Source organism: Mesoplodon mirus (genome assembly GCF_964341445.2).
Source record: "Mesoplodon mirus genome assembly, chromosome: X".
Lineage (NCBI taxonomy): Eukaryota > Metazoa > Chordata > Mammalia > Artiodactyla > Ziphiidae > Mesoplodon > Mesoplodon mirus.
Genome location: NC_138981.1, coordinates 4642734 through 4669575, shown reverse-complemented (window position 1 = coordinate 4669575; position 26842 = coordinate 4642734). Strand labels below are relative to the sequence as shown.

Sequence of the window (26842 nt, the reverse complement as noted above, 5' to 3'; positions counted from 1 at the left end):
TCGTGCCCCGGTCTGGGAGGATCCCATATGCCGCGGAGCGGCTGGGCCCGTGAGCCATGGCCGCTGGGCCTGCGCATCCGGAGCCTGTGCTCCGCAACGGGGGAGGCCACAACAGTGAGAGGCCCGCATACCGCAAAAAAAAAAAAAACAAAAAAAAAACGAAGACAGGAAAACCATGAAAGCCACCTTTCCCCCACAAAAACAGAGGGAAAAGAAATAGATGCCCAGGTCTGAAAGTCGGTTTGTGTAACGAGATTTAAGATGCTGCCCTGAGTTTCATCCTGCTGGCGTCCCTCCAGCTATGACAAGCACCCCTGCTTCCCCACAAGCACCCTAGCTTCCCCACAATGGCCTCGTCTGTGAAGCTTCACGATGGTCTCCTTGTGAGACGATCCTTCACAGACAGCCTTGCCTGTGACTCTGTGTGGCTCCTATAGATTATATGGCTTAGTACCCACAATGGGGTACAGTGAGGGCGCCCAACAAGAGACACCATCCGTAATCGGGCTCAACCGTCCATGCACAGCGGAACTTCAATCAAAGAGCTTGAGGTCAGCCACACGCCCCAGTCCGGAACAGGTGGTGGGAAGATTCTTTGATGCTTCCGGTTTTAAATTACCTGGCGTTCATTCGTTAAGTATCCTAACCCAGAGGTATTGAACATCTGTAGGACAAAAAGTCAAATTTCTTTATGCTTCAGGAAGTAGGAAAGAAGTAACAATGGAAATCGTTGTAATAGGAGATTTGACACGAGGGAAGAGGATGGATTTCCAAACTCCTTCTGTTTCTGCTTCTGCTGCTTCTCCAGTTTCTGCTGCTTCTTCTGTTTTTGCTTCTTTTCCTCCTTCTACTTCTGTTTCTGTTTCTTCTCTTCTTCCTCCTCACCGTCCCCCTCCTTCAAGTCTATGCATGCCCCCTTTGGTCCCCGGCAAAGAGGACAGGCTCACGACAAACTGACGAGAGGCCCTGTCCACTCTCAGCTTTCTAGACGGAGTCCCCTTCCTCTCTGGAGAAGGCCCCCCGCCCAGTTAAGTGGACACAAGGATCCTCGTAGACTATCTCTGGGGACAATGCAGGTGGGCGATGAGTGGGGACTGCCTCGCCGAAGGGTTCATCGTGACTTGTCCTGGAAGTAGGTAGAGGAAGTATGGCTGGGTAACCATGCCAAGTGCTCATGAGTGCCCTAAAAGGATGGGGGTACAACAGCATGGGGGTGTGCCCCCTTGAATGGACCCTACAAGGGAAACAAACAAGACTGCCTGTGTTACCCCATCCCAGGAAACCTGCCCTGTCTGGAATACCTCTGTTAGTAGGTGGATGCCCGATATAAAGATAGGTCATCTATTCTACAGGTTCCCTCCCAGCCTGGACCCACGAAAGAAGCACGTGCAGGATGTGAGCAGCCCACCCTCACGCTTCGCCAGAGGGAAGCAGGGAAGTGAGTATAATGGGGATCCCTTCTAAGACATGGAGCACACAGCAATTCGCTCAACATCAGGACCGAATGCTAAAAAAACAGGCCAATATTTTTAAAAATCGAGAAATTTCCAACTTAAAAAAATCCCCCCCCCGGGCTTCCCTGGTGGCGCAGTGGTCGAGAGTCCACCTGCCGATGCAGGGGACACGGGTTTGTGCCCCGGTCCGGGAAGATCCCACATGCCGCGGAGCAGCTGGGCCCGTGAGCCATGGCCACTGAGCCTGCACGTCCGGAGCCTGTGCTCCGCAACGGGAGAGGCCACAACAGTGAGAGGTCCGCGTACCGCAAAAAAAAAAAAAAAAAAGAAAAAATAATCCCCCAAAACAGTCCCCCGCACACACGCAAATCAGTATTTCTGATTTCTCTGGGACGCTGGGATGCTGCGAGTACCACCCACACTCCTTCGGGGCCGTAGTTAGCAGGAGCCCTCAGGAGCCAGACATCCAAATGGGCTGCACCAAATCCAGCTCCCTCGGGCCCCAAGCCTCATCCCACCCGTCATGCATTTCCTTGCCAGCCTGGGCCTCCGCGTATTTGCGCCTTAACGCCTGATGTACCAAAGCTCACACCTCCTGATTCCCGTTTGGGCCATAATCCTGGGGGCACCAAAGAGATCTGGGGGTTTGATGAAAAAGGGAAGAAGGTCCGAGCGCGCTTTATCCAGACCCCATTCAGGTAGGAATGCCGTGGGCCTGGACCCAGGATGGCTGAAGACAAGCATCCTCCAGCACTGCATTCCGCTTGCAGCCTGCTCAACCTGGAAGGAGGGGTACATCCAAAGAACCACTCCCCGTTCCTAAATTCATGTCCTGTTGCCCGATGAAAGTTAGAAAAGGAGCCAAGGGACTTCCCTGGTCGTCCAGGGGTTAAAATTCCGTGTTCCCAATGCAGGGGGCCCAGGATTGATCCCTGGTCACGGCACTAGATCCCACAGACATGCCGCAACTAAGAGCCCACATGCTGCAACTAAGATCTGGTGCAGCTTAATAAATAAATAAATATTTTTTTAAAAAAAGGAAACCAATCAAGTAGCATCTGCCCTTATTGAACAAGACAATTCTTCAATTATTTAACCTTTCCACTTTTGAACGTGTCTGTACACGTGTGTCTCCCTGTGTGTTGCCCTTAATCTTTCATCTGATTTACTTTTCTTACCAAGAACTAAAGTCCATGTCACCCCATTCTTTTCTGGCTTAAACTCTTATTTAAACTAATAAAATGGTCCCTTTGCTCCAAAGAAGCTCTGTGTCCAATCACAGCTATTCATCACAGCCACTGAGACCACAGCCCAGGGGGCAAGTGAAAGGCTAGGCTGGAGGTGCCCTGTAAATGCATCTCAGGACCCTGAGTGTGCGAAACACTGACGGCACCAGGACAGGATGAAAGGTCAGATATCCGATGATACATTCATCAGCTGTCACAGGTCTGAGGGCGTTACCATGACACAAGCGATGCTTGTACGAAGGCATATTTATTTACTATGAAACTGCAGACTACAGAAAAGGTTTGGGGTGGGGGGCTCTTGCCCATGACTCCCCACCAAGGGCAGGACATTCCCCTGTGGATGTTCCTGCCCGCAGTCACTCATACTCCCCATAATTCTGATGTCACATGGCTTCCCTGTGGGGAGAGGTCAGGGATCAGGGTTTGCTGAAGTTAGAAAAAGGGGATCTTACAACTCTGGGGAATCCGATGAAAAGTAGAACTCTATGTCATTTCCAGCTTTTGGACTTGTTTTCTGGTAGACCCTAAAGGACACTTTCATGAAGCACAAGAAATATCTGAAAATGAGCTTACCTGAAAATGGTTAGCATTGATTTCACTTTTGAGTATAGGCTTTAAAGCTACAAACACACACACACACACACACACGTGTGTGTGTGTGTGTGTGTATTGTCAATGCAACTTCCATAAACCAGGACCTGGAGAACAGAATACTCCTGGTAGATTTCATATGCATTTATGAATCCAGTAACTGGATACCCTAAACTATACAAATTATGTGGGTTTGTATAAAGTCATCATTTTGGAATATTTCTTCAGAGTGAGGGTGTCTTTACTGGCAGAGAAACACACAGTGGTTCCTTTCAACTGAAATGCTTTTTCTAGCAACGAAACGCCGGTTTCAGTGACTTTAGGGAGGGAAGGGGCCAACAAACCTGGCTCTTGCCGTGGCAGAAATGAGCCGGGTTCGCCTCTCTCTATGAAGGACGTTGGGAAACGTGAATCTCTTTCCACCCGCTGGCATCGCACCTTTTTCAATGCAGTTCAACTTGAACTAAAAAACTACCTTGGGAACAAAATTAACTTGCTAAATGCACCCGTCACCACGTAGCCTATATCTTTTCGGAATACTCAGCCACTTCTCCCTCGCCACGGTAAGGATTGTACTACGAACATGAGTTTATCTAAGAATTCTCAGGTGTGTTCTCCTTTGGGGGCATGGGACCTGGACGCTTCCATTTGGAGAAGGGGTATTGAATTTCCTAGTCTTCTTCCAAATAATCCACACTCGAAGCTTATTGGTAAGTCTGCAAAGTAGATGTGGAAGCAAAGAAGGCAGCAAGCTCGTTATGGTCCACTCAGGAGAGCCCTCAGAGAGAGTTAGATATGGGCTCTAACCCACTATCTACTATTCCCTGTGGGGCTTTTGCTGTCACTCCAAAGTTCTGAGCCTCAAATTCCTCCACAAGAAGACATCACTTTACCCATCTTCCAGGATCCTTTTGTAGCACGTAAGAGGTGAGGGGTATGAAATGTGACCAAGAATATGTGTATATCCACAGTGCCTGGCATATATCTAACCAGTATCTGCTAAAACTTGAACACACCCCTAGCTGGGCACCCAAGCTGGATCTGTTTTACAAAGCATGGATGAGAGTCATGACCAGGGAGAAAGCTGGAATGACTGAAGGGCCCTTCATTCAGGGCATATATAAGGAAGACTAAGTATTTCTAAGAAATCTACAGGTCATTCCTGTCAGAGCAAAAAGGATTTCTTGCTAATTAAAGTGTGTCTAGGATGACCTGTCTCGAATTACCGTACAGCTTAGAACATATGTTGAGCTAATTATCTAGGTCTCTAATAGTAGAAGCATCTTCCCAAGATAAGTTCTATCCCTAAAAGAGTAAATTAAGTGAGGGATCGTGGAGTGCATAGTTATATATTCCACACCGTCACTCTCCTCAACTTGGAAACACCTGCTTGTAATCCCGGGGCACATACCTGAATTTGGCTAATCAGACTTCATGTGAGACAATCACAAACCAATAAAGCATCATCCCCTTATGCCCCTGTCATCTGTATCTTCACATCACAAGTTAGTATCTTGAGAACAAACGTCTGAGTATAAATCAGTTCATCCACAAGGCTCAGAGAGAGAATATAAATTTTAGAAATGAGAGTTTAAATCATTTTCCTTATCACCTTTGACAAATGAACCCAGGGAGAGCTGTGTACCCCCAAACTGGTTTTTATATCAATCCACTGAAATAAAGCACTGGTTTCAATCGGAAAATTTTGATTCAAGAGCATCTGAAAACATTTCACAAACACCGTTATTGCTTGGATGAGGTTTTCCTTCTTCTGCTTCTGAGTAGCCCTGAATCCATGTCTCACAGAGGTGGTAAGGCCTGCCTAAATTACTCAGGATATTCCAGTCAAAGAGATACACATTTAAATGTCTTCAGATCCCTGAAAATTTTTTTTATAAATATGATAGTGTCACAGTCTGTTATGATTCTTTGGTACCATATTGAGGCAATTCTCTCTAGATTCCTGAAAATAACAATTCAGCAGATCAGATATCTCCTGTAACACAGGAAGACTGTGTTACCCAAGGATGGTTTTACCTAGATGTTTAAAATCTTTGAATCTTCAGATAATGTATATGAGAAGTTTTTTTGTGTGAATGACATCATGGCACACACATGGTAGTATTGTCACTAATCCTGACCAATGTATGCATTGCTCCAATGTGGGCAATAGTCGTTTACATTAGAATCACCTACTTAAAGACTAAACCCTTTTCAAATAATTCAATAAGCATAACCTCCCACTATGGTGTTGCTAGAGCATCCTAACTATCTAGTTCTGGAAGAAAACTGCAGAAACTCCAATATAATCCAGATAAACTGGTTGGACCACTAAGTATTCGAGAAATGCAAATCAAAACTACAAGGATATCACCTCACACGGGTCAGAATGGCCATCATCAAAAAATCTACAAACAATAAATGCTGGAGAGGGTGTGGAGAAGAGGGAACCCTCCTACACTGTTGGTGGGAATGTAAATTAGTGCAGCCACTATGGAAAACAGTGTGGAGGTTCCTTAAAAAGCTAAAAATAGAGTTACCATATGACCCAGCAATCCCACTACTGGGCATATATCCAGAAAAAATGAAACCTCTAATTTGAAAAGAAACATGCACCCCAATGTTCACTGCAGCACTATTTACAACAGCCAAGACATGGAAGCAATCTAAGTGTCCATCAATAGATGAATGGATAAAGAAGATGTGGTATAAATATACAATGGAATATTACTCAGCCATGAAAAAGAATGACATAATGCCATTTGCAGCACCATGGACAGACCTAGAGATCATCATACTAAGTGAAGTGAGTCAGACAGTGTAAGACAAATACCGTATGATATCACTTCTATGTGGAATCTAAAAAAGTGATACAAATGCACTTATCTGCAAAACAGAAATAGACTCATAGACATAGAAGACTTAGGGTTACCAAAGGGGAAAGGTGGGGAGGGATAAATTAGGAGTTTGCAATTAACAGATACACACTACTATACATAAAACAAATAAACAACAAGGACCTACTGTAGAGCACAGGGAACTCTACTCAGTATTTTGTGATAACTTATAATGGAGAAGAATCTGAAAAAGAATTTATATATGTACATAGTATATCTAGAGTATATATAATAGAATCACTTTGCTGTACACCTGAAAGTAACACAACATTGTAAATAAACTATACTTCAATAAAAAAATAAATGAAATTAAACAAAGATAAACTGGTTAAAGTTCAATACCCTTAGGCTAATCAAATTTGTTTCAATCCTGTCCCAAAGTCATACGCCAAGGAACCCATTAAAATTCCTCCTAATCATATGAATATTCATATATCCTATAGATTCAATCATCTGTGTCCAAGTACCACATGCTGTCAAAATGTGACTCACCCTGGAAGCTGAGGATCACTCCTGAAGCCTGTGCTTTTATAAGGAGCATTGTATTCTTCACCCCCTCCCCACCAGTTTCTGACTGATTGCTAGTCAACAGACAGGGCGGGAGAGGGTTCCGCTGCTTCAGCAAGTTTGCCAAACAGCAGATGGTTGTATTCTGGCTTAAACGGGTAGGTCTGCCATCCACAGAGCACCGCTGTACCTTGGAATGGCCGTTCTCTTACTTGTAAAATACTGTAAGGCTAACCCATGAGGTGAAAGCTTTGTCTACCACGCAGACTGGGACCCACTGTTGATTCATGACATTAATTTCGTGTCACAACCAGATCATGTTTTAAAAAATAAAACAGAAGGAAATCAGGTAGGAAGCATGAGAAGCGATCACTCTATGAAGAAATAAATCCTTTCTGGAAACTTTTGCTTCAGTTAAACATCTGTGTATGACATCTCATTGGATGATGGTGTAAAATGTATGTCTTACGAAGTTCAAAAGCTTCTGCATTAGATCATGTTAGCACCGCCTTCTAGAAAAATCTAGGCAGCTTAGTGATGGTGCCGTTCTCTAACAGCAAAAACCCACAGATGCTCTAGTATTTCTCAGTGTTGTACAGGAGTTTAGAACTCTAGGGGAGCTTGTTGACAGGGAGATGCAAAGCCTTACCTTAGAACTACTCTCCGTAGGAATTTCTCAAGCTAAGACTGGCAACCTTCAGATTCAGCCAGCACCCCAGCACCTCCCTACACAAAGTCTGAGGACTTACAATTCTCCACCTACGGTCAAGAGCTTTTCCCCTCTTCCCTTCTTGGTCTACCTGTGGGAAGTTCCAACGATCTAATTTTCTATGCCACCACATACTGAGCTATCACAGGCAATCCCACAAGGGACAGATCTGCACCAAGCGCCACGCCCACGATGCAGGTGTCCGTTCCCGTGATGCCCACCTCTGGCTGTGCGGGCCGACGGGTAGGCTGGCCGTGAGCACTGATAGCTCAACAGCATCTCCAGGTTCAAAATCACGGACACAGATGCTCACCAGCGTGATGGCCAGCTGAACATCTTCCCCTTTCTCTTAAGAATCGAATTATCAATATGTCCTTCACCACGCCATGTTGCCAGCTTCCTCCACTCTCTGGTGCCTGAACAGACCTGATCTCACGGGCAGGGCAAGTAACCACCAAGGCCAAACATCTGATTTTCACACCGAGTTCCCACCTTTCTCTATAGGACTATCCTCTAAACTTTCAAAGGCAACAAAACAACTTTGTTCGTTTTTAATAGCAAGTGTTCCTGAGACAGACTGCTGTCAAGCCCTCTGTGGATGGTTACCCCCCCCTTGCTGACTGCAAACACCTAAACTACAAACTCAAGAGGCCCCAACAGACTCACTAGAGATCATCCGCTTCACCCAGTTGACTCACAGAGTTGCTCTGCTCGGAAACGTGCCCAGAATATTTTGGATCTCGTCACGTTGTTTATATCGTATAACATCTACAGTAAACAATACACATGACCTTTCCTCTCTTAATCACACACCTGAAGAGTAAAGACCGTGGTGATGCCTTGAGGTCCCTGTTGTCACCCAGACACTTTTGGGGCATGGCCTCATAAGCAGAGGACGTGCGGGAAACTGGCAAAGCATCTCTGGGGGGAGCCCAGGTCGTCGCAATTCCCGACCCACTCCACCCCGCCCAATACGTGCCCAGCTGAAGAAATCCCCCAACCACAGAAGGGGAAACATGGCTCAAAGGACCACCCCGGTGCCTCTACCTCCATGGAAACACCTGAAATAGCATATGACACATGGCCCAGGCAGCATCAGGCTGGGGGGCGATACCAACCGTTGTATGAACTGGGCCGCGTCCGCCGTGAGCCTCTGCGTGAGGTTGTCATAGGACATGGGCTGCTGGGTGATGTCACGGTTCCTCATGAGAAAGCAGTTCAGGGGCCGGAAGTAATGCAGGAAGCACAGCAGGGCGCCGAGGACCAGGGCGGCCAGGAAGACGAGGCAGAAGAAGATGCAGGGGGGCACCTGGACGAGCCCCAGGCACCGGAGCACGGCCAGGGTCAGCAGTGTGATGGCAATGACCTGCAGCGGGGTGAAGACCAGCAGCCTTAAGGCCCTGGTGAACACGCTGCCTTCTCCTGGCTTGCAGTCCCGCAGGTTGGTCATGGGCAGCCCGTGGAAATAGTCGAAGCCATGGCTCAAGGGGTGGTGACAGAGGTCCGTTCTGTTGTGACAGCTGGTGCCAAGGTGCCACTTCCCTGAGCAGACAAACAAACAGGCAGCACGTTTAGTCCCCATGAGCACCATCCAACCATGCATCCATGCATCCATCCATCCATTCATCCATCCATCCATGTAACCATCCATCCATCTAACCATGCATGCAACCATCCATCCATCCAACCATCCATTCATCAATCCTTTCATCCATCTACACATCCACCCAATTCATCCATCCAACCATCCACCCAACCATCCATCCACCCGCCCATCCCCCTATCCACCTACCAATCACACCTACCCATTCATCCACTCACCCACCCACACATCCACCCACACATCCATCCACTCATCCTTTCATCCATCCATCCACCATCCATCCATCCACCCACCCATCCATCCACCATCCATCCATCCACCCACCCATCCACCCACCCACCCATCCAACCATCCACCCATCCATCCACCCACCCATCCACCCATCCATCCACCCACCCATCCACCCATCCATCCATCCATCCATCCATCCATCCATCCACCCACCCACCCATTCATCCATCCATCCATCCATCCATCCATCCATCCACCCACCCACCCATCCACCCATCCATCCATCCATCCATCCATCCATCCATCCATCCATCCATCCACCCACCCATCCATCCACCCACCCATCCAACCATCCACCCATCCATCCATCCATCCATCCATCCACCCACCCATCCACCCATCCATCCACCCATCCATCCATCCATCCACCCACCCATCCATCCACCCATCCATCCACCCATCCACCCATCCATCCACCGATCCATCCACCCATCCATCCACCCACCCACCCATCCAACCATCCACCCATCCATCCACCCATCCATCCGTCTATCCATCCATCCGTCCATCCATCCATCCACCCATCCATCCACCCACCCATCCAACCATCCACCCATCCATCCACCCATCCATCTGTCCATCCATCCATCCATCCATCCACCCATCCACCATCCATCCATCCATCCATATGTCCATCCATCATCCATGCATCCATCCATCCATGCATCCATCCACCCATCCATTCATCCACCATTTATCCATCCATTACCCATCCACCGCCCATCCATCCATCCATCCATCCACGCATACACATACATACATAAATAAGGACACACATCTACACATTCAAATAGCACATACAGACACATGGTGTTTGAATTTAGCATTGAAATAATTCCTTCCCTATTTACAGTTGTGCAAACTCTATCAGTCAGTTCATCTTCAAGAAGGCTGCTCTCATGCCCTCCCCACTTTCCCACTCACCCAGGTCCTCGCCCCACCCCCCGCCCCCAGCCGCCCATACCTATCAGAGCTGTGGAATAGCCTTGATTCTTCAGGAGCTTTGCGAACGTAATCTCACTGTGGGGAAGTCCTCCGGAAGAGGCCGAGAAGACGAAAACTCCCACTTGGGACCGAGACGCCATTCCTAAGCCAGGAGAAACCCACCATTAGGACAGGGGAAGCCTTAGGACTGGGAGGTGGCCCAGGGCCGCAGCGACGGAACCAGGAGGTTGGGTACCTGAGCGGATGGGATACCGGCCCGTCATGAAGGCCGCCCTGCTGGGTGTGCACAGGGGCGATGCTGCCAGATGCTGCGTGAGCTTCACTCCCTCTCTGGCCAAGCGGTCGATATTGGGAGTCCTGGAACAAAGACTCAGGTCATTCCTCGCGACCCTGAAAAGAAAGCTTTCTCTCTGGCTTTGTACAGTGAGTCGCTTGTCACTTATCCAGGGAAGGAAGGGGACACAGCACCGAGACTCAGAGTGACAACCGAACCACACTGCGGATGAAATCATCCAGGTCTGCCCTCTCCAGGGGCCCACCCGTGCCCCCCTGGGGGCTCTGAGCTGCTGATTTAGGAGAGAAGCCAAGTCCTGACAAGGGGCTGCTGTGAGAAGCGGGAGGGGCAAGGGGCAAGGTCTCCGTCCTCTGTCACCTGTGCCCCCCCACCAGTTACCTCCGTGCCCCAAACGAGAAAGCTCTGGGATCAGCCTGACTCTTCCTTCCCAACCACAGCCAAAGAGAAGCTCCTAACCAGTTCTCACCAGGCTCTGCCGAATTTCCACAGGGCCCCAGGGAGAACGGGGTGACGGCACCATCCAGGGAAAGGGACGATGGGCTCCAGGTGCATTTACCAGGGATCAGTAACAAAGGGGTCACAGACTCCAGGGAAAAGGGACATGGCAACATGGAAACACGACATGCCGTGAGACACGCACACCCTCTGGGTGTCTTTTTTTTTTTTCCGCTAAAGAAACACTCATTTATGGGCTGACTTCTAGGATGACGCCTTTTGCAGGACAAGCCATCCTGCCACCTTTTATCCAGGACTTGTGTGGTCCATCACCTTAGGAAATCATGCCAGACTTCCTAGGCATTCAGAGGGGAAGTTCCTTCAGGTCTGGGTCCACACTGAGGGACGATCCCTTATCCTCCAGTGGGAACCCCAGCGCCTGCCTCTCTGCCAGGCTGCTCATCTTCTATACTTCAGTTCTGAGCATAGACGGGACTCCCCCGACCCTGCCATGGCCTCCTTGTCCTGTGGGAGAGGCCTGTTCCATCTGTAGGATGTCAGTCCCTATCCCCCATCACGGCAGCTTCCTCCCTGTAAAGGGACGGAGTGGCTAACGGCACTCCCCTCCAAGACTGCTGCCTGTGGCGTGGGGCACGTATCTTGTTCCGTTGTGACGCCACTGCTTCCCTGGTCCAGCGCCCATAGGCTAGTCCTGTAACAATGCAGAGCTCGAAGGGGAAGGTCACGGCATTGCACTGTACTGTCAAGCTGCTCTGTCGTCTACTAGTTTAACTTATGCCTTTAATTCTCAACACTTTCACGTTGCTCTGGCCTTAAATTACAAGATGCTGAGAACACTGAGGCTGTCTGTATATCTGACTTCATCTCCCTAGTGCCTAGATCGGCCACTGAAAAATTTCACTATTTTGGGGGGTGATATTATAAAACGTAAAATGAAAAATGTCCTTCAGAAAGAACTGGGGAGGAAGGGATAAATTGGGAGTTTGGGATTAGCAGATACAGACTAGTACATATAAAATAGATAAACAACAAGGATTTAGTGTAGGGCACAGGGAACTATATTCTTTATCTTGTAATAAACTATAATGGAAAATGGAAAAGAATCGGAAAAAAAGAATATCTACATATATATATGTATGTATAAATATATACATATAAGTATATATATATAAATATATACATATATATTGATATAAAACTGAATCACTGTGCTGTACACCTGAAACACAACATTGTAATCAACTATACTTCAATTAAAAAAAAAAAAAAAAGAACTGGATGCTAATATGGAGGACAAGGCAGATTTAGGGTATTATTGATATGAATGCTTACTTAGGATTTTATGGCCCTTTTTTTTCTTTTGGATAATTGGCAGACACTGAACCTTAAAGGCCTGACTGTGATTTTTTAATTAAGACACCTTAGTAGGAACAGTTATCTAGTATCTCACTAAAGTTTAGGAATATCATATCTAATATTATATCTAATACTAATATCATATGGTATTTTAAAATGATACTTAAAATGAAAAAAAAATTGTGACCTCGATAAGAAAAATTAAATTACTAACAAGGTTCGTGTCTGAAATGTCTAACAACAGTGAGATCTAAACTTTTTACAAAATGAAGCAAAAGGTGGGGAAGGAAACGTATGTGGTCAATTAAAATTTTAAGAGAACACTGAGTGCAGATCTTATCCTTGCACGTGCTTTAAACAAAATCTAACAAACATCATAGGTCAGCATACATTTAAAAAATAACACGTGACATCTGACACACAGAATCAGGTTGGAAGTGACATCACATTCGGCTGCATCTTGCAGGCTGGGTCCTCCTCAGAAGCGTAATTTACTTCATTTTTGTTTGCTGTGCCACATAATGATGAAACAGACGTCCTGAGACGCACGGTCATACAGTCACACGTTTGTACAGAAGAGGAGGACCCAGAGCGAGTGGTGTGAACACAAATCAGACCCCGTGGCACTCAGCGGCACGTCCCTCTGAGCTTCAGATAATTATCTGTAGCTCTTACGAGAAAATTCTGGTGAAACCCACCCTCTCCTTTCATTTTGTTTGTGCTGATCACGTGTGAGATGAAGCTCTCCATAGAACCACAGTTATGTCAACATTTCCCTGTGATCATATAGAGAAAGTGCAACCCCAAGGCCAATATTCCACTGCACCCTGACCGACTAATTCTAAACCCAAGAGCCCTACACCGGGGGGCTGGGGAACAAAACACCCTCCTCTGTCCGAGTCTGGTTCCCACTGTGTTTTCCCTACCACTGTCGTCACCCCTAGCCCTTGAAAAGTTCTGACATCATCAAACGTGACACGTGTCCCCGGGACATCTGTCCCCGGCTGGTGTGTCTGCCTGAGAATCCAGCACAGCCTGGCCCAGAGGCAGAAGGAAGGTACTGAGGTGACAGCGAGTGGTTGACAAGGGGGGATGGATTGGGTCCCAGTGGGAACAGAGCCAGAGGCCGAAAACAGAAGACAAAACAGAAGAGGCGAACCAAAGGGAGGGAAACATGATGATGGGAAAAAAGCCACAGACTAGGGGCGAGGAAGAAAGAATTGTGATGAATACCTTCCCCGTGAGCCGTCTGAGTTCATCCAACAGTGACTCGAATAGATGTCATCACACCTGCCTACTAACGCCTGTGTGTGTCTACGTAAAGTCGCACAGGGAAGTGTGCCGTTGGGGGGCTTTGAGCGCTTCCCCGTGGCCTGTGCTCTGTGAATGTGCATTGCCCGTCACAGGAAGGCAGCCTGTGTTTACACGTCACCCTACCTGAGGGTCTTGTTTCCATAGCAGCCAGGATCTCCAATGCCAAGGTCGTCGGCCATCAGCAGGACGAAGTTAGGCATTGACACCGCATGGCTCCGGGCCTCATAGATGAACAGCAGCAGAAGCAAAAGCGTCCTCATCGTCCTGCAAAGGGCAAGGGGAAGAGAGACATAAAGGATGCTGGCCTGAGGTAGACCCTCCTCCTTCTCTGTGACCCTCCCCCTCCTCCCAGTAGAGGACGTTCTGTCGACCTGGCCACCCCCGACGACATGGGCTGCAAAGCATCTAAGACATCACGCAGCGAAGAACTGCATCCTCTCTGTCCTGTGTGTCTGTTTCCCAAACAAACACTTCTTTCTCCCTGGAGAGCAGTGACCTCTCCTTTTTACCCCAAACCAAAATATAGGCTCTGTCTAGAAAAATGAATACACAATTATCTCTTTATGGAAGGCGGGCTCTGTGTCATCAGCTGAAAGTTCTCTGCACTGAAAAAAACCTAGGCATTTCAGGACAATCCAATTGTCCATGTCAAATCCTTTCTAAAACTAGCCACGAGTTTCGGCGTAACAGCTTTTCAAAGGGAAACACGTAGACTTGGGCGTGATGCAAACCTTTCCAAGCTCAAGGAAGAGAAGGTTCACAGCCTGGGGCGGCTCTGGGTGCCGGTAGGTGGCAGCAAACACAGTGGATGGGGGGGTAAATCCATCCACCTTCTATGGCTGTCATCCCAACGCACACTCACCCCCCTGCCCCGGCATTTCACCCCTTTCAAGAACAATGGGCTGGAGGACTTTGGGGGTGGATGCACACCTGAAACTCCCGCTCTGACGCCCGTAGGAACTGCCAAGTGAACATCAGGAGAGGGACACAACCTGCCCGCATCTGAGCAGCTGGGGGCAGAAGCATCCTCAGGCCTATCCCCTTGGGTGGGGTTAAGCGTCCGCGGGGCCAGAACCAGGGGCCAGACCGAGGGATGCACACACCTGAGCTATCGCTCACCTTGAGAGACCTCAGCACTTAGGGAAACGAGAGGAAACCTCAGCAGAACCTGCGGCATCAGGAACTCATCGGGGGCGGGAAGGGGCCTGGGACATGCAAACCCCACGGGAGCTGTGGGGCTCCACAGGAGGCATGATGGCCACGTGCAGCAGAAATCCCATGAGAGTCTCGTCGGAGCAAACAACACGGGTGCTGCTTCCAGAGGACACCTGGACGCCAACCCAGCCACCCTCACGTGGTCCTCTTCTTTCACTGCACTGCCTTGTTCTCCGTAACACTGACCCTCACCTAGAGTGGGATGTGGAAAGACACCCCAGCCCCCAAAGATGTCCAGGCCCTCATCCCTGGAGCCCACTTGGAACGGGACGATTCTCTGTCATGGGAGCCGTGCTGTGCCAGGACCCCTGGACCCACTCGCTCGATGCCTGCAGCGCACCCTCCCAGCCTGACTTGTGACACCAAAAAGTCTCCCGACGCTGCCTCATGGCCCCGGGGGCATAAAGTCACCCCCAGTGCAGAGCCACCGAGTCACTGCCGACCCATCACCCTCTTCATCACCTGTAAAATCATTGGCGAAACCTTCGCTCCTGTATGTACACAGTGACGACTCACTCCCTTGGCTGTCACAGGCGGGCAGTTTGGCTTCTGTGCAGGGATTCGGAAGCTCCAGCCCATCTGACCAACTGACTTTCTCCTCTGCATCCACGAGTGCATCTTCAATGCTGACAGATTACGTGCCTCGGCCATCACGTGCCCCCGTCGGTCACAGAAGCCCTTGCGTTCCTGGGCGCGTGGGCAACAAGCTCGAGGAGGCTCTTCAAAGAGGACCTCAGGCTCCGAGCATTCCTTCTGGCCTTGCCTCACCTGTGACTTCTCTGTCTCTGGTCCACGTGGAACGTCTCTCCCCACGGCGCCTTTTCATCACATGTTCTGCTCTCGGAACAGTCGTCTTGCCTGTTGCCTTTCTGAGTCCAGATCAAAGCATCCTCACCCCCAGGGCGTGGATAACTTGGAGCCATACCTTTCTCTCTTGACCTACTTTCAGTCTCCCCTCTCACCTCTCTGCCTCTCAAGGATCTTTTCACAAAGGCAAACTCGGCGCCCTTTGTCTAAAGATAACGACGAACCAGGGAAATGTGACCATTCAACGTGCTCTTCCAGAGCCCACTTCCTCATTCCTGACTGCCTCCCCTGTGCTCTCTCTGGTGGCCTGTCTTTGTCAGGAAGTAGAGGCATGAGGGCAGAATGGAGAGACTCAAGGGTCTCGTATCAGCTCAGGCCAGCCGCTACAAGGCCTGTGTCGTGAGCATCACCTCCTTGCGTGGATGACTCATCCACATTTCACCAAGATGCCATCTCTGCGGTCAGGCAGTCAACCAAACGCCTGTTTGTTTGTTTTTTTTTCAGTGCAGAGAACTTTCAGCTGATGACACAGAGCCCGCCTCCCATAAAAAGATGGAAAGAAAGGGTCTCCATGAAATCAGGATCCCCACAATCCCATGTTCGGTCGTTGCAGCATTATTCACAATAGTCAACATACAGAGACAACCTCAGTGTCCACGCACGGATGAAGGGATAAAGACAACGTGATATAATGGGAAGTGACTCAGCCTTGAAAAGAAAGAAATCCTGCCACTTGTGACAATATGGATGAACCTGGAGGACGTTATCCTAAAGGAAATAAGCCAATAACAGAGGCACACAACAGGGAGGGTGGGAGGGAGGGAGACGCAGGAGGGAAGAGATATGGGGACATATGTATATGTATAACTGATTCACTTTGTTATAAAGTAGAAACTAACACACCATTGTAAAGCAATTATACTCCAATAAAGATGTAAACAAAAGAAAAAAAAAAGAAGCACACAGACCGCATGATCTCAGTCATATGTAGAATCTAAAAAAAAGAAAGTTGAACTCATGGAAACAGAGAGTATAACTGTGGTTGCCCCGGGCAGACAGGGGGCGGTGGCACAGAAGAAATGGGGAGATATTGCTCAAAGGGTATAAGCTTCCAGTTATAAGATGAATAAGTTCTGGGAAGTAATGTGCAGCAAGGTAACTATAATTAGTAACACTCTATTGTATACTTGAAATCTTCTTAAACAGTAGATCTTAAGCATTCTATCCATAAAAAAAGTCTATAAACTGTGTGAGGTGACCAATGTGTTAACTAATTTGACAGTGGTAATCACTTCATAACGTGTATGTATATCAAATCACCGTATTTAAATATACGCAATTTTATTTGTCAATTACACCTCAACTGAGCTAGAAAAAAAAGAATATCCCCTTCCCCTCCTTCTAAGAAAAAGAAAAAGAAATAAAGGGTCTCCAAAATGATAAAGTACTAGACAAATGTAACTTGTTAGGAGTATTTTTGTCTTTCGATACCTTTGCAGCTAAAAGCCATTCACTGACAATTCAACCAAATCCGTTTCCACAAATGCTTATGAGGTAAAAATTGGCTAAAAGACACCACGATGCTCTTGTGATGGTTTCATGGTTGAATGAGACACAGAATCATCCTGCAAGGCTCCAGGTGGCCAAATGAGGTATTCCATGGGTACAGAACCCACTAAAATAAGTGACAGATGTGGCTTCTGCAGATGAGTTTTAATCCTGGTTCCCCTGCTTCATAGTGCTGAAACTGCAGGACATTTACTTAGCCCCTTTGTCATTATTTTCTTCTGTAAAATGGGGATTATTGTGAGGATAACATGATATACTTAGCACTATGATTCAGTCAGGGACTCATAGGTGCCAGTACTTGTTAGCTGCAGTTATCAGCAGCATCATTATAATTTTGTGTAGACTCTAATAAGTACAGTCACATAGCTTTAAATGAAGATGTGGGAGGCCAACTAAAAGATGGCCCGATGACACCCCTCCTGGTACTCACATCTTGCATAATCCCTTCCCCATGAGTGTGGCTGGACTTTGCAACTTGGCCCTGACTAACAGAAGATGAAAACAGTGATGTGACATCACTTCTGTGATGAGGCTGCAAACGACTATGACCTCTTTCTTTCCAGCAGACTCTACTTCTTGCTGGATTTTGATGAGCTGAGTTGCCACATTGGAGAGACCCCCATGACGAGGAACTGAGGAAGGCCTCCAGCCAAGAGCCAGCAAGGACATGAGACTCTCACGCCACCAGCCTACAAGGAACTGAACCCTGCCCACAAGGATCTTACTGAGCCTGGAAACAGAGCTTGCCTCTGTTGAACCAGTGGATGAGACCACCATCCCGGCTGGTACCTTGATCCAAGGAGAGGAGCCAGCTAAGCTGTGCCTGGGTTCCTGACCCATTGAGACGGTGAGATAACAAATGTGTGTCACTTGAAGCTGCCAAGCTTGGGGGCTGTTTGTTACACAGCAGTAGATAGCTAATACAAAGTGCAGTAGCTTAAGATGGGCAGTGCAGCTGTGCTGATGAGGACCTGAAAAAAGCTCCCCATGCTGGTGGTTCAGAAGGTCATGCTGAATATATGTTAAGAAGATGTTTCATTATTAATGAGTAGGAGGAATGTATATAAGTAATTTAAAGATACATGGCTCAACATTTATTTAAGGTTTTGGAAGTCCTAGCCATGGCAATCAGAGAAGAAAAAGGAATAAACGGAATCCAAATTGGAACAGAAGACGTACAACTGTCACTGTGTGCAGATGACATGATGCTCTACATAGAAAATCCTAAAGATGCCACCAGAAAACTCCTAGAGCTCATCAAAGAATTTGGTAAAGTTGCAGGACACAAAATTAATACACAGAAATCTCTTGCATTCCTATACACTGACAATGAAAGATCAGAAAGAGAGACTAAGGAAACGGTCCCATTCACCATCGCATCAAAAAGAATAAAATACCTAGGAATAAACCTACCTAAGGAGGTAAAAGACCTGTACTCAGAAAACTATAAGATACTGATGAAAGAAATCAAAGATGACACAAACAGATGGAGAGATATACCATGCTCCTGGACTGGAAGACTCAATCTAGTGAAAATGACTATACTACCCAAAGCAATCTACAGATTCAATGCAATCCCTATCCAATTACCAATGGCATGTTTTACAGAACTAGAACAAAAAATTTTACAATTTGTATGGAAACACAAAAGACCCCGAATAGCCAAAGCAATGTTGAGAGAGAAGAATGGAGCTGGAGGAATCAGGCTCCCTGACTTCAGACTATACTACAAAGCTACACAGTCATCAAGACAGTATGGTACTGGCACAAAATCAGAAATATAGATCAATGGAACAGGATAGAAAGCCCAGAGATAAACCCATGAACTTATGGTCACCTAATCTAAGACAAAGGAGGCAAGAATATACAAGGGAGAAAAGACACTCTCTTCAATAAGTGGTGCTGGGAAAACGGGACAGCTACATGTAAAAGAATGAAATTAGAACACTCCCTAACACCATATACAAAAATAAACTCAAAATGGATTAAAGACTTAAATGTAAGGCCAGATACTATGAAACTCTTAGAGGAAAACATAGGCAGAACACTCTTTGACATAAATCACAGCAAGATCCTTTTTGATCCATCTCCTAGAGTAATGAAAATAAAAACAAAAATAAACAAATAGGACATAATGAAACCTAAAAGCTTTTGCATAGCAAAGGAGACCATAAATAAAACAAAAAGACAACACTCAGAATGAGAGAAAATATTTGCAAACAAAGCAACTGACAAGGGATCAATCTCCAAAATACACAAACAGCTCAGGCAGCTCAATATCAAAAAAAAAAAACAAAACCTGGGCGCAGTGGTTGAGAGTCCGCCTGCCAATGCAAGGGACATGGGTTTGTGCCCCGGTCCGGGAGGATCCCACATGCCACGGAGCGACTGGGCCTGTGAGCCATGGCCGCTGAGCCTGCGTGTCCAGAGCCTGTGCTCCACAATGGGAGAGACCACAACGGTGAGAGGCCCACGTACCGCAAAAAAAACCCCAAAAACCAAAAAGCCAAACAACCCAATCAAACAATGGGCGGAAGACCTAAATAGACATTTCTCCAAAGAAGACATATGGATGGTCAAAAGGCACATGAAAAGATGCTCAACATCACTAATTATTAGAGAAATGTAAATCGAAACTACAATGAGGTATCACCTCACATGAGTCAGAACGGCCATCATCAAAAAATCTACAAACAATAAATGCTGGAGAGGGTGTGGAGAAAAGGGAACCTTCCTACACTGTTGGTGGGAATGTAAACTGGTAAAGCCACTATGGAGAACAGTATGGAGGTTCCTTAAAAAACTAAAAATAGAGCTACCATATGACCCAGCAATCCCACTCTTGGGCATATATCTGGAGAAAACCATAATTCAAAAGGATGCATGCACCCTAATGTTCATTGCAGCACTATCTACAATAGCCAGGACACGGAAGCAGCCTAAATGTCCACTGACAGAGGAATGGATAAAGAAGATGTGGTACATATATAGAATGGAATATTACTCAGCCATAAAAAGGAATGAAATAATGCCATTTGCAGTGACATGGATGGACCTAGAGACTGTCATACAGAGTGAAGTAAGTCAGAAAGATAAAGACAAATACTGTATAATATCGCTTATAGGTGGAGTCTAGAAAAATGGTACCAATGAACTTATTTGCAAAGCAGAAATAGATCACAGATGCAGAAAACAAATGCATGGATACCAAGGGGGAAAGGGGGAGGGGTGGGATGAATTGGGAGATTGGGATTGACATATATAAACTACTATATATAAAAGAAATAACTAATAAGGACCTACTGTATAGCACAGGGAACTCTACTCAATACTCTGTCATGGGCTCCATGGGAAAAGAATCTAAAAAAAGAGGGGCTATAGGTGTATGTATGGCTGATTCACTTTGCTGTACAGCAGAAACTAACACAACTCTGTAAAGCAACTATACTCCAACGAAAGTGAATGAAAAAAAGACCAAGCTCACTCCCAAAGCAAAAATCAATGAAATAAAAAGTAAAGACACATGGCTCAGCTCACCCACCATGTGAAAAGTGAATTTTTGCTTTACAATTGAAAGTTGAAGATACCAGAAGAGGAATAAATGTTCTTATGGCAGACATGCGTGAAAGAGATTAAATGGTGTGAAACTCAGACTCTGTGTGAACCTTAAGTAAGTTTCAGCCCAAAATCCAGCTACTCAGAGACCTACTTCGGGCTACTATGATTTTACTGTACACAAAAATCAAATATGATTTATTTTCAAATAAATTTCTCTTCATTCTGTATTTACTTATATTCTAAGTGTACACAAGATAAAACATACAAACCAACTATTCAGAGAACCACTCAGGTCCTGTGTTTCTCTCCAGGTTTTTCTTTTTTCTATGCTTGTGTCAACAGCTGAATGCACAGTACTCCTATGACTGTGTGCCCTGGATGCTGTTTTTGTTTTTCCACGCAGATCTCTCACTATAGGGTGGAGAAAAGTCTAAGAAAGAGCAGGGGTCAGACATGGAAGACACTGTCAGCACATGAAGGACATTCATTTTTATCCAGAAGTGATGGAGAGACAGTGAAGATTTTAATTAGGGGGTGACAGGCAGGTTTGATTTCCACTGAGATGGTCATTCTGCTGCTCTCTGGTGGATGGATTGGCACAGGCTGGAGTGGACATGAAGATAAAGGCCACGGCCCTACAAAGATGTCGGTACCCAGAGTAGGTGGGGACAGGCAGCAGAGGAGAACAGAACTGCATTGAGATGCAATCAGTGGACCTTGGTAACTAACTGGACAGGAAGTGTCAGAAAGAGAGGGCAGTGAATGGGACAACTTTGCTGTCTGGAAACAGACAGGGCCCGTTAGCTGTCAAAGAACACAATAAAGGAGAAAACATTTGGGGTTTAAGATGCTGAATCCTCTCCATGCCAGGATGTTGCCGTAGTAAGGACCCATTGTACATATGTGTGCTCTTTGGAAAAAAAAAATAAAGCATTCCAATTTTCTGTGTTGTTCAGTGAGAGGGTTAGTTTATGTGTAAAACTTTTTAATTGAAATCCAATAGGGAAAAAGTCCACTAATAATTATTAATATCTATATTAATTTCTGAATTGCCAAATAGTTTTGGTTCGCTCAGTGGGACCGTGTATCATTAGTTATAGGTCCAAAATGTGTCTGGGGTAGATATTACTAAGGCTAATGTGAGAAATACCACCTAGTCCAATAAACAATGTTTCAAATTTTATGTTTCTCAATAGCCACTTACAATCCCACTGCATTTGAATTATTATTGTCTGAGGTAACCAGAATTTATTTTTTCCCCACAAACATGGATTAGTACAAAGTGTTTCTAACGATGTTTCAAACTGTTCAAAGAGTTAGTTGATAAAAGTAATTAAAAGTTAAATAAAAGTGCTCCAAGATATTAAGAGTATAGCACATTAACTTCTGAAAAACACCGTAATGTCCCCCCTGAAAAAACTAAATTATTTTTCTCAACAACCTTAATTTGGCAAAAAAGCAAGAAAAAAAAACTTTTTTGAGAATGCAGCTATTCCTAAAACAGAATTATTATGAAGCGGAGAGACAAAAGAACATTTTCATAACTAGAGATGTAATTACATTAAATTTGTTCATTAAAAGAATATTAACACTGCACGTACATGACGGAAACTTTACCACAGCAACAAAAATGTCCCTGATCTATTTGCTTGATGTGGAAAAGGCTTATTGGAAACAGGGAAAAACCTACATTGCAAACCACACTTTGTTTAGAAGAAATGCCATTTTTGTTCAACCCAAGCTATGTATCATCAATGAAATTTGGTTAACAAAGTGTTACCTAATAGATGTCCTATTTTAAATTCGTGAAGAAAAATAGTCTGACATCAGGGCAGCAAAAATGCCAACTGAATATGTGTTTAAACAGCTGTTTCTATAGATTTAAATACCTATTCAGATTGCTTGTGTTTTTTCTAATATAAATATTCACGTCTTATTTATTTAGCGAACCCCAGTTTTCATTGACTGCGCAACCCTGGCTGGTACTCTGGTCTGTGACTTTTTCAGGAGGCTCAAGTACACCCAGTACAGTTAAAGGAACTGTACTGAGTATTAATAAAGAAAGGTACCTTTAAAAACGTAAGTCTTGCCCAACCGCTCTGTTGACATTTGAAATCTTCAGAACGGTTGGGGAGACGGTCAGTTCTGCATGTTTGAAGGCTCTCAGGGCTCTCACTCACTTCTTCTCTTGCTCCTCAATCCAGCTGATGCAGCAAGACACAGGAGGGAGGGAAGCAAGCAAGGAACCCAGATGGGACCCTGCCCCCGCCACGCCCATGCTGTCTCCCTGTCTGTGTAGGTCTCCGTTCCCATATAATAAGAGGGATCCCGGCATGTCTAAAACCCCACCCTGTTTCTGTGCCCACAGCTGATGGTTCTTCTCTATGTCTGCCTGGAAATGACTGTGGATTGTTTTCCAATTATATTCCAGAGGGACAGACTCTGAGAGCATCATCACAAAGCAAAATAGTCCATGAAAACTGTAAAAACCAGAGTCTGAAAAGCATGTGACAACCCATCCTGTTTGAGCTCCTGAAAAGCATTTCCCCCACCGCTGACTGTCAGGGTCAATCTCTGGCTGCCTCAACCTGCACCGGGTACCTCGGCAAAGGTGGAGGGTTCCCCTTGAGATAGAGAAACAGAAAAGGCAGGTGCCCTGGCTGGGCTCCGGCTGATTTAATGGCACAGATGTGACTGCGTTTGTCATGAGATGAGATCCCTGCCGGCCCCGTCCAGAAGCTGGGGAATTTCTCATGCAAAGGAACCAACGGTCCTGCCATGGCTTAAAGACCCAACCAGGCAAGGCAGCTGAAAGGGAGCGTCTGCTGCTGGAGTTCAGAGGAGCAGAAAAATACAAATTCAGCCCCAGTTGCAAGAGCAAGAGCAGAAGGCTTCAGAATGAGACAGCAATGGCAAAAAGCAGCAAAAACAACTCACACCCCTCACATGGCATCAAACTGTTAGCCTGGAGGTGCCCGTTTTATACAGATTGCTACCTACTTCTAACAACCAACGTCACAGGCTGCTACTGTGCCCATTTTACAGATGAGCAAAGTGAGGCTGAGAGGTGACATTATCTGCTGGAGGACATGTAGCCAGTGAATGATGGGGTGGGGGTCACAGCTCAGCTCTGTGGGACGCCAAATCCATTCAGAGACAAAGGTGAGGAGAACTGTCCAGCTAAGAGCGGGCTGTAGGGACCACCTAGGAAGGGGGCCGGGGCCACGTGTGCAGGCAGGGAGGATTCTATTTCCTTTTATACACGGTGGCGTTATTTGAATATTCATGACTCACTGGGTAAGTTGAAAATTATTTTTGACTGTGATAAAATCCACATAACGAAATTTACCCTCTTAACCATTTTTAAGGGTACATTTCAGGGGCATTAAGTACATTTATCTTGTTGAAAACGATCGCCCCCTCCCCATCTCCAGAACCCTTCATCTTGCAAAACGGAAATTCTGTCCCTGTTAAACAGCCCCTCATTGTCTTCTCCCCCAGCCCCTGGCACCCAGCATTCTCCTTTCTGTCTCTAGGAATCTGATGACTGTGGGTGCCTCTCACCAGTGGAATCACACTATTTGTCCTTCTGCATCTGACTTATGTCACTGACCACAATGTCAAGGTTCATCTGTGTCGTAGTGTGTGTCACGATGTCCTCGCTTTTTAAGGCTGAATCAGATTCTGTTGCATGGATAGAGCACATTTTGTTTATCCATTTGTCTGTGGATGGTAATTAGTCTTAAAAGACCAAATATAGAAAATGAGACACCAAATCATTAACCACTATTAACTCTCGCCCTGGTCTTCTGACCACTGTTAGAAAGTTCCCTTTTTTGGCTGTTTGCAGGGTTAAAATTTGTGAACACCTAGAGATTTTGAAATTATATAATACACCTGTTCATAACATGTTTGATCACTCTGAGCTGTATAGTGCTATCTTTGCCCTGATTAGAAGATTCTTCATTTATGAACAACTCAAAGGAACACTCTTCTTCATCGTATAATAACTTCTCACTGAATTCTGAAATAACTGAAAAACAAAAATGCACTTTTGGTACACTAAATACATATATGCACATACTATATATACTATATACCATATACATACCTATATAGGATGACAAATACATACTATATACATATATATAGTGACCAGTAGTATGCCAAAATACGTATCTCAGTTCATAAATAGGTTACACACATACACATACACATCACCTTGTATTCATACACTGAAACGTCTATGACTATAAATGTTTGATAAAAGTTCACACTTTAGTGTTTTGCCAAATTTACAAAAGAAATTTTAGTTGCTGCTGATGCCTTATTTTCAGTCTAAGTAGCTGAATATCTCGTAGCCAGATGTCTACAACTAAAGGTTCGCTTCTAAGACAAAGGAAGATAAGCAATTCAAATACTCTGCACGTAATAATTCGTAATTTTCGTGAGCAAATATTGAATCATGTTCTCATGCTACCCGGAAGATATATGACATCATGGAGCTTTGATAAAATGTCATTAAAATTTTTTTTTTATTGGAGTATAGTTGATTTACAATGTTGTGTTAGTTTCAGGTATATAGCACAGTAAAATGTCACTTTGTTAATGAATGGATTGCCTTTTAAGATAAGAGGTTGTCTTAACCCTCAACTGTTTTTTTTTTTCCAAAGCAAAAGAAAAATGCATTTTGAGATGGAGCTGTGCTAAATCTAGCACATTCACAAATGTGAACAACCAACACAGAGAATCCCTGCTAGAGCTTAATTCCCTTGCACTTTCTTACACTTTGGAAGGCTAAGCGTTTTTAAAACAGTGTTCTCTATGCGGTTTCAAAGTTCTGTAATTAAGAGATGCCTCCTGGGACTTCCCTGGTGGTCTCCAGTGGTTAGGACTCTGCGCTTCCACTGCCGTGGGCCCAGGTTCAATCCCTGGCTGGGAAACTTAGATCCCACATGAAAGCCCACCCACCACCTCCCAAACCAAAATCAAATAGGTACACTGAAAAAAAAAAAAAAGAGAGTGAGAGGGAGAGAGAGGCCTCCCATAGATAAAGCCAGCTGGAATTAATTGTAACAGCGTTTGTTATGACCATGCACGCCCCTCCTGTACACTTCTACTTGGAATGCATCTGAGTGACTTCGTAAACGGGATTCTCCCCTTGCTGCTCCAGTTCTAACTACTCCAGCGAGATCCCGAAGGCCCAGGATCTGTGGCACGTCTGTGCACAGGGCGCTTATCGTTAAGACAACTGTGTGGGACGAAGCCATTTCTCTCTTGCTCTGCCTAATAATCTGCTCAATCTCCAATCCTAAGGGCTGTGCCATTATCCACCACGCACTAGGGCTCACCTCAGGTTTTCATTCATTTACAAGTGGCTGAATTCTACAAAGAAAACTGTGTAACCGGAGTGGTCCTCAAAATTCTGGGTAGTGTCAAGATCCTAAAACCTTCCTTCCTGGTATGTTGAGAGTCACCCTAGCTGGAGAGTTCTCGGTCCCGGAGAATAGTGAGCAGATAGATCATGACACTGGGGTATGGAAGGAAGGGTGAGAAAGCCAGGTTTGGATGACCTCTCTAACGCTAAGCGTGATTTAGAGAAGGATTCTGTAAGAAAAACATATATAGAAACGGCTAAGATCAGGAGGTCTGCATGCTCCCCAAATTCATATGTGGAAATGCTAACTCCCAATGAGATGCTATTTGGAGGTGGAGCCTTTGGGAGGTGATGAGGTCATGATGAGGGTGGTGCCCCCATGAATGGGATTAGTGTCCTTATCCAAGAGGCCCCAGAGAGCTCCCTCACCCCTTCCTCCAAGTGAGGAAGTGATGGCAGGCCGTCTGGCTTATGCAGAGTCCAGTCCCTCCTGCTAGAGTTCTTTGGGGTTCAGGGCTGGAGCCGACAGTGTTGCTGTGTCTACAGAGGTCCTGTCTGCACACAGAGTTTTCTCAGGGCCCTCACGGGGAGGAACAGAGCCTGCGTGAAGACAGATTTGGGATATGTGCATATTCCTGCATCGCCTGGCCA

The 26842-nt window shown here is 45.9% G+C and overlaps 1 protein-coding gene across 9 annotated transcripts in view; it reads right to left on the bottom strand.

Annotated features, from left to right (window-relative positions):
* The window catches only part of STS (steroid sulfatase), a 174559-nt gene that overhangs the window by 75200 nt on the left and 72517 nt on the right, over positions 1–26842 (bottom strand). For all 9 annotated transcript variants that reach the window (XM_082609696.1, XM_082609698.1, XM_082609703.1 and 6 more), the window contains 4 exons: positions 13789–13929; positions 10480–10601; positions 10264–10386; positions 8524–8947 (listed from right to left, as the gene is read on the bottom strand). In XM_082609696.1, coding sequence (XP_082465822.1) covers positions 8524–8947; positions 10264–10386; positions 10480–10601; positions 13789–13929 — 810 coding nt within the window. The remainder of the gene's footprint in view (positions 1–8523; positions 8948–10263; positions 10387–10479; positions 10602–13788; positions 13930–26842) is intronic.